Raw genomic sequence first — 15920 nt, 5'->3', positions numbered from 1 at the left:
AATTTTTAAATTCATAATGACAGGTTTCATAGCCACTAAGTATATATTACCTGTGAGACAATGTAATTATACTTTTGACTCTTGCATACTTGGTTCTGAGGTAGACAATACACCTGCACTTTTGTAGGCATCTGTTTATTAATATGATACATAGTACAGACCAGTTACCAAAGACTGGAAGTAATTACCATTCTGCCATTTACTTTTGGAAAAAGGAAGACCAGGAACCACAACCAGATTGATTCACCTCCTATTTCCCCTATCTCTATGTTCTAACGGTAATTATTTGTTTCTTCAAGGCATTGAATGAAACTATCTTTGGCATCATCTAAATTAATTTAAATGTCTGAATAGTATAATTACTGGTCCAAAGTAAAAGAATGCAAGCCACATCACATACCTCTGTGGAATAAAGACCCAGACTCTGAAAAGGGTTAAGAGCAATGAGTATATCTCCCACATAGATATAAATCTGATCTCTGGAATAACACTTCTCAAGTTGCTCTGAGACTGTATTCTATAATAAAACAAAAATATTTTTTTCTTAAAAATCACTTAAGGTCAGTTACAACTTAAAATGTAAACAATATAAATAACACATCTGGAATTTGGACTAAGGATCAGAAAGGAACAGACACGCTGATAGTAAGGAGTATAACAATGTGTCAGCAAATATCTTTCCGCCTGACAGGCATTTTCTTTTGTTTTGAGAGCCACCGAGGGATGGCATGTTCTGTGTGTTTTCCAAAGGACATATGAGATATTACAGGGTTATTATATGTAGAGAGCCTTTCAGAAAATAAGTAAATGCAGAAGATGAAATAAAGAGAAAGACCAACAGAAAAGGAAGGGGAAGACACAGTGAATGTGACTTTATTGCAAATCACGGTTATTTAGTGGTTCCGTAGAATGTCCTAGCCCTTTGCTGAGACATTTGGCTTTATGAGGCACAGTAAAAAGTTCGGAAAAGTAACTTTCAAGTTGATAAATCGTGAGTACATGAAATCAATTTTAATAGTGTCAGAACTCATCATTTACAGTATGACACAAGAGGAGAGCAGATCATAGCTCAAAAACGAGACAAAAACGAAAGCACAGACAACAGAAACAAACAAGCCCAGTGTTTAATATATAGGTCAGCAATATGATGAGCAAAGTCTTCTTTATAATCCACAAGCCTAGAAATTCATACCATGGGAGAATTTGGTATGAACAGATTCATAAAGGTGCTGGCTAATCTCTGACTTGCAAACACTACTTGATTACAAGATGTTTGATGATCTCAAGAAAGATTATTTTGAGGAAGTGCTTGAGTTAAGCAACCCTAAATTTACCAAATGACTACTTCTGTTCACAAAACGTCTTCTGATTGGTTGACTTTCTAAGCAAACCTCAGGCATGTATTAGTTGTATTCAAAAAACGCCATTGATCAGGCAGGATAGAGATCCTAACCTTTTACTGAAAAGGAGCTATTTATTTCTCTAATGATCTGATTATCCAGAATAAAGGGAGATGAGGGGGAAGGGAGGCTAAAACTATAATTTACTGGCTTGCATTTGTACCTTCATAAAAGATGCTTGAAGTGGTTCTGAGGTCACTGGGATAAGGAGTTTCAAGCAGAATTCAGTGCCCTAGTGGGCTAGCCCTGTGAGAGCAGGGACTCTGGAATCCCACGAGGGGGACAATGACCGTGGTAAGAGAGACAGGCTCTCAGGGTTTCCTAGAGGCCTCTAGGTACAGCCACTGAGAGTGCAGCAGAAGAGAAAATAGAGGGAGGATGCTATGTGAAGGTTGTAGGAAGCAACCATTTTCCGACCTCAATACATCATCCCTCTGAGACTCCCAGAATGAATTCAGGGGAAGAAGGGTCTGTAACATATAAGCAACTCATGTGGGAACCCACACCTTCGTAATTTAACTATCAGAAAAAAAGGGAAAAAAAGAGAAAAATGGACCCAGGATGTGGAAATTTCAGTTACACATATTCAAAGTGAAGATAGGAGAGTAATCAGGGAGCTACGAGACAAGGAAAGCTTACAGATGTTATTCAAACAACCTCCTGTTCATATCACTTCTATAAATTAAACAAAATCTAGAATGTTCAAATTTATTTGAACCTAGTCTCTTACCTCATCCAAAACTTCTAGGGTTGCTAAATCATCTACATCCTTCAGACTGGACATTAGTGATCTAGTGAAGTTACTTTTCTTGGTATGAATACGTTCATGTCTGTAGAGCAGTAAAAAGAGAGAAACCCCTCTGACTTGAGAACTTATTACTGATCACAGTGGAGGTAAGTTTTAGATGCATATGACACTACAAAACTTCTATGAAACTGATTTTCCTAAATTCAATGCTAACCATTTCCCAGAAAATAGCCTATTTTTGGTCTGTTTTCTCCTCTCTATTGGAAAATTACAACATGTCAAACTTACTTCACAGATGATGAAAAGAGTTCATTATTTCTATCAAGAACTCTCCTATATATAATTTGCTTTAAAGCTTCCTCTAAATTCCTGTGTGTGATTTAAGCAGTTACAAAGTGGTGAGTCAGAGAGATTTGAATTCGTTAGATTTCCAATTTTGTCTGAGAGAGTGTCAGGCCATTGGTGGCCAAGTAATGGTAATATTAAAAATTATTATTCAGCAAAATTTAAGAGGAGTGAAAAATAAACCCCACTGCTGTGGATTTTCAAATGGTTAAATGGACGTAAGAAATTGGTTTCAGGCACCAGGAAGTTTCTTTTCAAAGTAAAACATTTCAGCAACTTCTGAGGGATCTTGATTTGACATGAAGGCTGGAGAAGTTGCTGAGATAAACACCAGGGTTTGTTTCAAATTTTCTGGACGTGAAATTATCATCTACTTGGTATTTTGAACAAAACTGTATCTTCAATGTTTATTTTTGGAGATACAGTAGACTTTTGAAATAACATGGGGTTAGAAGTGCCAACCCCCATGCAGTCAAAAATCCAGGTATAACTTTTGACTCTTCAAAACTTGACTACTGATAGCCTACTGTTGACCAGAAGCCTTACCAATAATGTAAACAATTAACACATATTTTCTATGTTATATATATTATATTCCATACTCTTACAATAAAGTAAGCTAGGAAAAGAAAATACTATTCAGAAAATCATAAGGAAGAGAAAATACACTCACAGTGTTATACTGTATTTATTGAAAAAAATCTGCATACAAGTGAACCCATGCAGCTCAAACCTGTGTTATTCAAGAGTCAACTGTTCTTTTAAGCATTTCAACCTGTCCATTAGTAAAAGGAGTAAGCAGACTATGACAAACAATAAGAACCATACCACTTAGTAAATATTTTAATGGTTTCTCACTGCTTAATGAATTAAGTCACTATTTTTTAAAAATTTTAATTCCAGTGTAGTTAACCTATAGTGTTATACTCATTTCAGATGTGCAATATAGTGATTCAACAATTCCATATATTATCAGTGTTCATCAAGATAGCATACTCTTAATCCCCTTCACCTATTTCACCCATCCCCCCACCCACCTCCCCTCTGGCAACCACCAGTTTGTTCTCTATAGTTGAGAGTCTGTTTTTCAGTTTGTCTCTTTTTTTCCTTTGTTCGTTTGTTTTGTTTCTTAAATTCCACATATGAGTGAAATCACATGTTATTTGTCTTTCTCTGACTGGCTTACTTCACTTAGTATTATACTCTCTAGCTTCATCCATGTTGTTCTCAGTGGCAAGACTTCATTCTTTTTTATGGCTGAATAATACCACATCTTTTTTTTTTTTTTTAAGATTTTATTTATTTATTCGACAGAGATAGAGACAGCCAGCGAGAGAGGGAACACAAGCAGGGGGAGTGGGAGAGGAAGAAGCAGGCTCACAGCAGAGGAGCCTGATGTGGGGCTCGATCCCATAACGCTGGGATCATGCTCTGAGCCGAAGGCAGACGCTTAACTGCTGTGCCACCCAGGCGCCCCTATACCACATCTTCTTTATCCATTCATCTGTTGCTGGACACTTGGGCTGCTTCCATAGTTTGGCTACTGTAAATAATGCTACAGTAAACAAAGGGATGCATGTATCCCTTTGAATTAGTATTTTTGTATTCTTTGGGTAAATACCCAGTAGTGTGATTACTGGATTATATGGTAGTTCTATTTTTAATTTTGGGGGGAACCTCCATACTGTCTTCCACCATGGCTGTCCCAGTTTGCAGTTCCACCAACAGTGCACAAGGGCTCCTTTTTCTCCACATCCCTGCCAACACTGGTTGTTTTAGAATTAAGTCACTATTGGGGCGCCTGGATGATTCAGTCGGTTAAATGTCTGCCTTCGGCTCAGGTCATGATCCCAGGGTCCTAGGATGGAGACTCAATTTGGACTCCCTGCTCAGTGGGGAGTCTGCTTCTCCATCTCTCTCTACCCCTCTCCCCTGCTCTCTCTCTCTCTTAAAAAAAAAAAAGGAATTAAGTCACTATTGATAAACTGTCCCCACCTCTATCTTCTGCCAGCCCTCCTTTTGGCTCTCTGGATTCTACCTCCTCTCACTTATTCAAGGACATTGCTGGTTCCTCTCTCACTCCTAACATCACTCAATTTTTCCTCTCAGCTATCATAGTACTTGTCTCAAAAGAAACAAACACAGCATCCTTCCTTGACTTTCAGTTTTTTCCATCTACTGTTCTATTTCCTTGCTTTATAGCAAAAAAATCCTCATAAAAACTATTCATACTTAATTTCTTTCCATCCATTAAGAAAACTTGTTTCAGTCAGGCTGCCATCTCTCACCCCATAGAAACAGCTTTTGTTAAGAATGTTAATGGCCTCACACTGCTAAGTCCAATGGGCAAGTCTAAGACCTCATTTGACTTCACATACTGGCAGCACGGATAAACTCCTTCTTAAATATACTTGTTTTGGTGTCCTGTCCACATCTCTTGATTCTCTTCCTCGTCTCACTGGCATCTCCAACTGAGAATCTTTTTCTGGTTCCTCCTCATCTTTCTGTCACATTTGGGATCTCCTGAGCTTCAATCCTTGCAGTTTTTTCCTTCTCTATCTGCATTCACTTCCTGTTTCATAGCTTTAAATACCACCCACACACTGATGACTCTGCTGATCTCCAGGCTCAAGCATCCAACTGCTTACTCAACACTTCACTTAGAAGTCTAACTGGCAGACTTAACACATACCAAACCATGCTCCTGAATACGCAGCCCCAAATCTGCTCCTGCCCCGTGATTCTCATCCCAGTAGGTGGTGACTCCCCTCTTCTGATTGTTCAGGTGATCCTTGGCTCTTCTCTTTTTCTCAGATCTCTCGTGCAATCCATACACAAATTCCGTCAGCTCTCTCGTCACATTCTACCTAGAACCAACCATTTCTCACCACCATCACCTCTGCCATATTGCATCCCACTACCACTATGGCCTCCCACTCAGGAGGTTTCCCCACTACCATGTTCGCCTTCTACACTCTTCTCAGCATTGCAGTCAGTAAGATCTGTCCTTCATTTATATTATTTCCTCCTCAGCGCCACCTGTGTGATGAAACTTTACTGATTTTTCACAGTTCACCTCAAACACCACCTCTTTAAAACTTCTCAGCATAATTCTACACAACTTTCAGAACAAATATTTTAGTTACATCATTTCAACCAGTCATTTGTATATGGGTCTTATTCCCTTTACCAGATTGTAAATTTCCTCAGGATGGGGACTTCTCTTCAACCAATGGAACTGGGAAAGCTGGACAATCCAATTGCAAAAATTTAAAAATCTCGACACTAACCCAGCCCCTTTAACAAAAATTAACTCAAAATGGATCACAGACTTTAATGTAAAATGCAAAACTATAAAACTCCTAGAAGATAACACAGGAGAAAATCTTGATAACCTTGGGTTTTGAAATGAATTTTTAGATACAACACCAAAAGCACCATCCATGAAAGAAAAAGTCAATAAGTTGGAGTTCATTAAAATTAAAAACTTCTGCTCTATGAAAGATGCTGTTAAGAGAACAAAAAGCAAAGCCACAGACGGGGTGAAAATATTTGCAAATCACATATCTGATAAAGGACTTGTATCTAATAAGGATAGTTTTACTCCTGTTTTCAACTCTTAGATTCTTCCATTTTTATGGCATTTACAAAAATTCATAAATATGCACTTATTGGTACGGATAATTTAGTTAATATCGGAATCCCTTACTACACTGTAAACTCCAAGATGCATGAGATTATGTGTCTTTGGTTCCCGATTGTATCTGGGGAACAAGATTATTTAAAACACAGTAGATTCTCAATAAATGTTAGTTGAATGAATCAATCAATATATATCCCACACAGTTTCTGGCACAGAATTTCCACATAGTTGGTCTCCATATTTGCTGAATTCAATAGGTATCATCTTACTGACTCCCTATTTCCAAAGAGACTCATTATTTTTGAGAAAACAGAGAAAGAAATCCAAATATCCATTTAATTAAAGTGAAGAACCTGAAGTTTTCGTCCGTTTTTACAGGCCTGTTTGGCAGTTAAAGACTGTTCCTGGAGAATTCCAAGAAGCGGGTGGTGAAGAAATAGGGGGAATCAATATTTGGCTGGCTAATACACTCACTCTTCCACTCCTGTGAATTCATCTTCCTTGATGCTTCTGGTATTAGTCTCCAAAAACTTAGAAAAGATGTTGTTATTGTAATGACTGAAAGCCTCAGATGGCTCCCCATTTTCTACAGCAGGACTTAAAAGACTCCTTAGCATGGAATTCACGTCCCTTCACCACTTTGTCTCAAAGAGCCTGTCCAGCACCATCAACCATCATCTCTGTACAGAACATTCCTCAACAGGCCACGTAGCTTGAGATGCTGTGCTTTGCTCATTCTATTTTCTCTGCCTGGGATTATTTTCCTTCCATGTCTGGCAAAGTTTATCATGCAAAGTCAGGCTCAAGTATCATCCTCTCTGTGAAGCCACTGCAGGACTTTTGAGAGAGAATGTACCCCTAGCAGAGAAACGGTCACCTTGAACTAGCTACGTGTAGCACTCTCACCAAACCAGGAGAAACTTGTGGGCAGAGACCAAGTGTTATTCATCTTTCTATGCATGGTATCAAGGATACAGAGGGATGAAATATATTGGTGGCTTGAATCATAATATTGAGCCACACCCAACTAGCCGGTGTGCAAAGAATAATATCTCTTAATGTAACCAATCCTATGTCCTTCCCTTTTAGTTCATATCCCCTGATTTCTGGCAAACCCTTTAATAAGTCAGCTGGCACCAAAACCTACCTGACCTACCATCTTTCTGACCTTTTACCATAATACACTTTCAATATCCATAGAATTAAATTCTGTGATTCACAGGTTCTTTTTGTTTTTGTTTTGAGAGAGAGAGAGAGAGAGAGAGCATGCATGAGTGGAAGGGGAAGGGGCAGAGGGAGAGAGAATCTTAGCAGGCTCCAGGCTCAGTGCAGAGCCTGATGCGGGTCTTGATCTCACAACCCTGAAATCATGACCTTAGCCGAAATCAAGAGTTGGATGCTTAATTGACTAAGCCACCCAGCTGCCCCTTGTGATTCACAGTTTTAATGGAAAATATGAAATTTAGCTTTTATATGTATGTATCCAAGTGTGGAGAGGTTGTCAGGCTGATCTGTGCTGGGGGAAAGAGGGAGGAGCACACATGGAGCCCTGGAGACAGGTGAGATGACATGCTGTATTCTCTGGACCCAGGGAAGGGCCCTGCCGCTGTAACAGTGAGAGGGACCCTGGTGCCCGGTGAGCCTGGACTCCAGACATAATGGGAAGCCCATGAAATATTTTAATCAAGGGGCGCCTGGGTGGCGCAATCGTTAAGAGTCTGCCTTCGGCTCAGGGCGTGATCCAGCATTCTGGGATCGAGCCCCACATCAGGCTTCTCTGCTGGGAGCCAGCTTCTTCCTCTCCCACTCCCCCTGCTTGTGTTCCCTCTCTCGCTGGCTGTCTCTCTCTGCCAAATAAATACATAAAATCTTAAAAAAAAAAAAAGAAATATTTTAATCAAGAGGGAGAGCTTGGAAATAACAGAGTGGAGTAGCATATTCTAGTCAAGGAAAAAAAATCATTTTACAGTACTCTAAAAATAAACATTATCACTAAACATTATCACACTAAGGACAGCCAAGAAAAGTTAGAATTCAGTAGTAAATATCTTATAATTTAGGGTCATACATTCTAAGAACATGTTATAAATGTGGCATTCAAAGTAGTAGAGAAAGAAAAAATTCAAGAAATTATGCTGGACCAGCTAGTTAAAAATTTGGGAATCATGTACTTTATGTAAAAATAAAGTCCAGGTGGATTAACAAACTTACAAATTTAAAAAATATACTCATATGGGGCGCCTGGGTGGCACAGCGGTTAAGCGTCTGCCTTCAGCTCAGGGCGTGATCCCGGCGATCTGGGATCGAGCCCCACATCAGGCTCTTCTGCTATGAGCCTGCTTCTTCCTCTCCCACTCCCCCTGCTTGTGTTCCCTCTCTCGCTGGCTGTCTCTGTCTCTGTCAAATAAATAAAATCTTAAAAAAAAAAATACTCATAAAAGTTCTATGAGAAGATACAGAAGAGTTGTGTAATAATAATGGGATAGGAATGGAATTTGTAAGAATGATAAGATAGAAAAGAGAATGAAAAATAAGGGATAGATTTGGCAGGATAACAATTTTAATATGAGTATAATAAAAACATAAATTACAAGGAAAATAAAAAAACTTGCAATATGTATGATGGACAAAGGATTAGTATGTTTAGTATTTCAAGAACTTTTGAAATTCAATAAAAAGAACACTGAAAATGAGATACCATGAGATATTAGGATAGTAAAATTATACTGAACAGACAAATTTTAGGCTTTTCTGTTTTGATTTGGGAAGATAAATCCATCACTACCATTTCCTAAAAAGACATGTTATCACCAGAAAATACTGAAAGCTAGTAATCTTACCTGGATTGATGGTATTAAAATAGCTGAATCATATAATCTCTGTTGCCTCTTCCAGTCCTGGAATTCTATAATTTGTCAACCTAATGGGCTTGATAATTTTGTGTATTGATTAGGTGTATTATCTAGAAAATGGGTGACTGCTTCATTATGAAGAGAAAATGAGCGGTTTTCTATGACTCTGAAAAACTCATTTTTTTAATCACTTATAAAGACTTTCTCAGGGTAATTGCGAAGATAGCTTGGCCCTATTCTAGAACATGACTCGTCTATTAAGATTTCTCTTCCAATCAAGGGTAAAGGGGCTGAGGAATGTGGAGCGGGGTTGAGCCGGTTGCGATAATGGGTATAAAGTCAGGGTGGATTATGGATTGACTGATAAGTTATTAGACCCCGAACTGAATTCTGAAATGGTTATATAGAAAATCAAAAGTTATTTCTGAAGCTATATGAACCCTTGCCTTTGTTTAGATTGTGGTATTCATGACACCAAAGTAGTATTAGGAGCACGGGCTCTAGAATCAGAATGCTCAGGGCAAACATCAAAAGAGTTTGTGAGGATAAGTAAAATAGATTATTTCATGGAAAATGCTTATTTGGAATGGGCATATGAAAATGCCTACTATAGAACAGCTACTATTATTCCACTTGTGGCTCTCTCACTTACTAGCCATGTGGCCTTGGGCAAGTAACTTACTCCGCTTTCTCAGATATAAGATGGGAAATAATAAAAGTCTATTTCATCAGGTTGTCGTGGGGTGGGGTTACATAACACATGGAAAGTGATTCATTCAGTGCCTGCTATGTTTAATAAATTTCAACTATTATTATTATTTTTACAGTCATGGGTTCAATCCTCATTTATATTTATATTTAGTATTTACTTTTAATTTATATTTTAAATTTATATTTATACTAACTTTATATTTAGTTGTCTCCATCCTCTTCTCATTCCACAGATACCCTTCTGCCTTCAACAAACACGAATTGTAAATACGTGACACTGGACTCAACACAAACCAACCAAGAAATGAGAAGAATTTGGGCCCAGGTCTTATGAAGGATTTCACAATATTTATTATTAAACCCTATGTATACCCTGATGGTAGTAGCTCAGCAGGAATTTTATGCATTCTATCGGGTAACAGGGAAACAAGCAAACTCCTTTTTTTTTCTCCTCCCTATTCTCACTGCAGTGTTTCAGGCTGACTTTATAAACAGAGCTGAAGCTTAGTTAGGCTCACGGTGAGAAGATACACAGCTCTCTAGCACATCTCGGCTCCCGCTCACCTCCCTCCCATCTCTCGCTGATCACGACTGAGTGCTGCTCGCTGCCAGATCAGTTGAACCGGAGAAGCCCCGTGGCGGCTGGAATTGCCTCTATTTCTCCCATATCTGTATATCTGCACCATCAGTTACTGTGAGACAAGGCCATCACAACGGGCTGCTCTGGAAAGCATGGTTAGCAGTGCTGTCAGTTGGTTGGGTCTTACACATTATGGAGACACCAAGGCAAAAATAAAGCCAGTTACAGGTGTCATAACAAAACAGCAATAGTGAGTCACTCATTTCTACTCTTTTATGTGGCGTTGATACACGACTAGTTGCATCAATTATATCCTCGCTCAGCTTTAAAATTAGCTTAACATTTAAAAAGCTACTCAGTTAACAATACATAAGATCAAAGGGCGTAATAGCGAGAAGAACAGTTAAATATATCACAGTCCAATTTCCTCTCATTTTCAGAACTGTGAAAAGTGAGGTCAGCAAGCCTGTGATGTGTCCAACCTCGTGTCAAAACTCAACGAACCAGGTGATTGATAGGACATCTCCATTCCTGTTCTGCTTTGTTAGGCTTTTCCCCCCAAAACACACGCGCGCGCGCACACGCACACACACACACACATGCACACTCCATACCCCAAGGAGAGCCTTGAATTATACGTTTCAATGTCCATTACTGCATTCGTTCATTCAACAAATATTTACATTTCTGCAGCATCCACTATGTCTCAAGTAATTTGGAGCTGGAATAAAGCTATGAAGAAAACAGATCAAGTCCCTGTTCACACAGAGCACGCGCATCCTGACGGAAGAGTTAACAGTTACACATATAAACCAAAAAGGATAATTTGAGCTAGACTGATATGTTTGGACAGATTCATTTTTGAAGAAGAATATGCTGAAATCAAGTAGCACTGGCTATTGCCTCCAATACTACTCAATTAATTGACAAAGCTATATTTGCTCACGTGGGAGGACCACCCACCCTCCCCTAGGCTTGCGGGTCACAATCACCTGTGACCAACAAAAATAACTGGACCCTAAAAAGGAAGTAAGCCATTGAAGGTGTTATCAACAGAGATGTAAAGGATTTAAGTTCCCTGGTTAGCTTTCTATAAAAGACCAACCCTAGAGGCCCTCATTAGCAACCCTATCAGGACGCCTCTCACTCTTGAGAGCTTTTTCTGTATCTTCACTTAATAAACTTCTATCGCTTTACTCTCACACACACACACACACACACACACACTCACACACACACTCACACACACACATACATGCCATTCACAGTTAATTCAGGTACACGCAATTAGTGTATAAAAGTCTCTCTATAAGTTAAATACTTCGGAAGCTATTAAATTTGTAATGAATGATTAAGAAAACTTGAATTATATTCTAGAAATGAAAATTTTAAAGGAATTGGCAATTGTGAACATATTTTACACCTTACATGTCTCTTTTGGTCACTAATGTATCTTGAGCACCTAAACAGTAGCTGGGAGATAATAGATAATAAATGTAAGTAGACTGAATAAATGAAAGGATAAATGATTATTTGTCAAAGAGAGATGTCTAGTCCAATCTTTGTCATGATATAGGATATCCACGTTTGTCTGAAACAAACTGAATTCTTTGGAGTCTGTGTAAATAAAAGCTTTGAACTTTTTCTAGTATAATATTGAGTATTGCTTAAAATAAGGAAGTACATCTAGATTTTCAAAAGAACGTCTAAGTATTTCTATAATTTTATATATTAGTGAATATCTAATTAATTGTGACTGCTATTGTTTTGGTCAACTTTCATTTTTCTGGTATCAAATTTTTTTAAAAAAATGCATACAATAATTTGTTAGATTTAACTACATACGAAGTACCAGATAGTAGAATTGTAAGGCAAAAATTTTTTTATAGTTAAAAAAGAAAGCCATGTTTATAGGAAGGGATAACTATTGATTTCAGAAGGGCATTTTCTCTAGACTCTTCTTACATTAGTATTATTTTAATAAAAATCTAACTGTGCAATTCAATCCAACCTGGATTTATTGAGACCTTGCTATGTGCAAGGCATTGCCCTAAGTGTTGAGGGGTTACTGTAGGTGAAAAGGAAGCCAGACCCTATGTTCAATGAGTTTCAGTCAAGTGGAAGCTATAAAACATTTAAACAGCACAAGGCGTATGGCAAGTGCCAAAAATGAAATGGTAAAGTGGAAAAATGAAATGTTAGAGAAATAGCAAGGAGGTAACAACTCCCTTCTGGTGAATGGGGAATGGTGCTCCGTAGATTTAGCATTCGATCTTGGGTTTGAGTAGGAGCAGTATTCCATGACCTGAGGAGGAGTATTTGTATGTGTGGTGGTGACAGGGGGGTGGTCAAGCCACAGAGCACATGCCCCAGGACAGTGAGGATGTGCGGCAGCCAGAACGCAGAGCGCTAGTGTGGGAGAGGCCGGAGGCTGAGGAATGAGGTTGGGGAGGGCATGACTGTTGAGAAACACAGATGTCTTCAATGCATTCGAATGCCAAGTGTCCAAAAAGCAAAGCGCACTCTTCTGCAACAAAGCCTGGAACTCCTCCAGGGTTTCTGGTCTCATTGACTGCCCCACCATCTAATTAGCTGTGCACACCGGTGCATCTGCCTCTCTCTCACCTCCTATACCCACTCCCTCACCAGCTTGCATGGTTTTCTTCTCCTTAAAATTTGTTGAGTCTCCATTTCTCTCCATCTCCACTGACGAGAGGATGGCCCATTGACCGAGGTTGGGAACAGTAAGAAAGGCACAGAAAAAAAAAAAAACTGGAGGTCATGAAAGCTACAGAAAACATGTAAGAACAGCTTGGAAAAGTTGCCTGGGGCTGCTGACTTGATACACGGGCAAAAAAAGGGGGTGGGGGGCATTTCTTACAACTGAACAATATTCTGCTGTCCTTCTAACTCCTCAACGAAGAGAGTATTTAATCAGACCTCAAATGTCTATTTTTGAGGTAAAACCTCCACTCCTACTCTCTTGATCTTTAAGGCCCCATTATTATTACTTGGATTGTTACAAATAATGAGAGTGACCTTTTTATTTTTATTTTTATTTTTTTTAAAGATTTTATTTATTTATTTGACAGAGATAGAGACAGCCAGCTAGAGAGGGAACACAAGCAGGGGGAGTGGGAGAGGAAGAAGCAGGCTCACAGCGGAAGAGCCTGATGTGGGGCTCGATCCCACAACGCCGGGATCACGCCCTGAGCCGAAGGCAGACGCTTAACCGCTGTGCCACCCAGGCGCCCCTGAGAGTGACCTTTTTAGAACGTAAGTCAGATAGGTCACTCTCTGGTCAGTGCCCTCCAATGGCCCCACGTCACCCAGAGAAAGGTCCCATGTAAACTGACGCAACCCTACCCCGCTGTGTCAGACCTTGTCTCTTAACGCTGTTGCCCTGCTCCCGTTGCGGCAGGGCCTCCAACACCTGGCACACTCTTGCCTCAGAGACCGCCAGACTCTTCCTCCACCTGCAGATCCACTCCCCCCACCCCTGACAGGACTCGCAATCCTCCTTCCCTGCCTCCAGCACACACCACCATCTAACATACTACATCGTTTACTGATTTATTTTATTCTTTGTCTAAGTTTTCCCTTTGATATATAAGCTCCACAGTAGGTTTTTTTGTTTTGGTTTGGTTTTTTGTTTTTTAATCTGTTGACTGATTTACTCCTTACTCCTAGACCAGATTCTTGCAAATGATAGGTTCTCAAAATATGTTTCTTGCATAAAGGAGTGAAGAGTTTGCTTTACTAAATGTTCATCTACTGTGGAGCCAAAGAAATTTTATTATTTTTTCCTCTGGTTATAAACAATTGAAATGATCAAAACATACACCCACACACACACCCACACACACACATATATATATACTTCAAGATAATTTTACACTTCTAACATTTTCCTTTTGCCTTCATTTTATAGACTTGGTAGCCATCCTCCTTACTTTATTAAATATTTTATTTCTGTAACACTTGTAAAAAGCAAAGTCAGAATCCTTCCACAAGATTTTTGTCCTTTTGTGAAAGGCACAGCTTGTTAAGCAGATTATATTTTTCATTTACTCTGTCGTACTGGAGAGACATAGTTTCAGACTATAAATATTTTCTCTCTGTTGTCAAAGGTCACAAATACCCTTAGGGTGCTTATTGTAGCTTCACTTGCATTTCAGTTCTACACACGGAAAAAAGAAACAACTATTGCTGCCTGATGTTAAATTTGTATCCTTACTCTTCAGTTGTACTGTTGTAATGCAACAGCTTTATTTGCTTTCACTTTGGTAAAATACACTCTTGTAAATATCAAGCCCTACCTTCTAAGGTGATTCAGGAGCCCCTGGGGGTAGTACAGAAATCCTTCGTCAAACATAAATCTAATCAATGGTTTTGTTTTAGTTTCCTTATCCACCTTTAAATGCCAGTACCTAAGTCACAACTGGCGGTGCCAATGGGAATACAGGCTCTCACTGGTATGCCCTGGAAAACCGGTTTCTATTTACATGCATTTGTGCCCCTTTGGCCAAGTATGTAGTTCTGAAACGATGGTGGGGAGGGGAGCACACACCAGGCCAGCCAGACCTGCACGCCAACTCTGGCCATGACTGGAGTGACAGATGTCAGAGTTACCAAGCCCCCACGACATTTCTAATTGCCCTTTTCATTTACAGAGCTCTTTCTCTCTCACATACAATTTTGTAAAGATGTGCTTCCATCTGGACTGTACAGACATACAACTGTTCACCAAATCTGTGGCAATGCTAGAAGGAAGGATGAAGTTGGAAAAGTGATATATGAAAGCAGATGAAAATCTCTACCGATGTTAGCGTCTTCCTTAATTTATTCTAAATCTCTGCACTAAATCTCCCTACTATTTTCTTCCTACTGTTCTAAATCTCTCTACTACTTTCTCTGCGTGGGGACTAAAGCATATGAAATAAATGAACACCCAAGGATTTTGTGTATAATTTGCATGTTGCAATACGATGCTCTGTACTACTATAATTTCATTATTGACACCTTTAAAATCACTTCTTGATTGTTCTTTTCTCTAGTGCTATTTGCCCATTCATTACCATGACCAAGAGTCCATATGCTAGAATAGGGATTGGCAAGTTTTCTCTGTAAAAAACAAAACAAAACAGATAAATAAATATTTTCAGCTTTGAAGGCCATCTGACCTGCGTCACAACTACTCAACCTTATTACAGTGTGAAAGCAGCCATAGGAATAATACATGAACAAATAGGCATGACTGTGGTCTAATAAAATTTCATTTACAAACTAGGAGGCAGGCCAGATTTGGCCTGTAAGCCACAGCTTGCTGACCCTCTGTTAGGCAAGAGATCTGGGGCAAAAAGAAGGGTCTAGCAGAGAGGGACAGCAGATATTACCAATGATCAGTGGGTCAAAAGGTAGACAGTCTTTTTAAAAAAATAAATATATTAAAGATTAATGTATGCTTGATGACTGAGAGAGTGAAACTATTTAAAAAAAAACCCATGCAGTGCTTAATATTACATTAAAACTCTCAAGCTAGTTGCAGAACATGTGAGGCATATCATTTAATATAATGCGCCCATGAAAGAGGTATGGGGATCAGGTTTTAGAAAGTGAATCTTTTCTCCCATCACTCACA

General features: G+C 39.1%; 1 protein-coding gene across 1 annotated transcript in view; it reads right to left on the bottom strand.

The window, feature by feature from the left end:
* MYO3A (myosin IIIA) overlaps window positions 1-15920 on the bottom strand; it is a 215172-nt gene that overhangs the window by 125521 nt on the left and 73731 nt on the right. The window contains exons 9-10 of the mRNA XM_040645303.1: window positions 2131-2230; window positions 401-517 (exon numbers count right to left, since the gene is read on the bottom strand). Of these exons, the coding sequence (XP_040501237.1) occupies window positions 401-517; window positions 2131-2230 (217 nt within the window). The remainder of the gene's footprint in view (window positions 1-400; window positions 518-2130; window positions 2231-15920) is intronic.

The sequence above is a fragment of the Ursus maritimus genome, unplaced genomic scaffold, assembly GCF_017311325.1.
Source record: "Ursus maritimus isolate PB19 unplaced genomic scaffold, ASM1731132v1 scaffold_31, whole genome shotgun sequence".
NCBI classification, from domain to species: Eukaryota; Metazoa; Chordata; class Mammalia; order Carnivora; family Ursidae; genus Ursus; species Ursus maritimus.
Note: the sequence above shows the minus strand (reverse complement) of the source record. Positions and strands in the feature narration are given on the sequence as shown.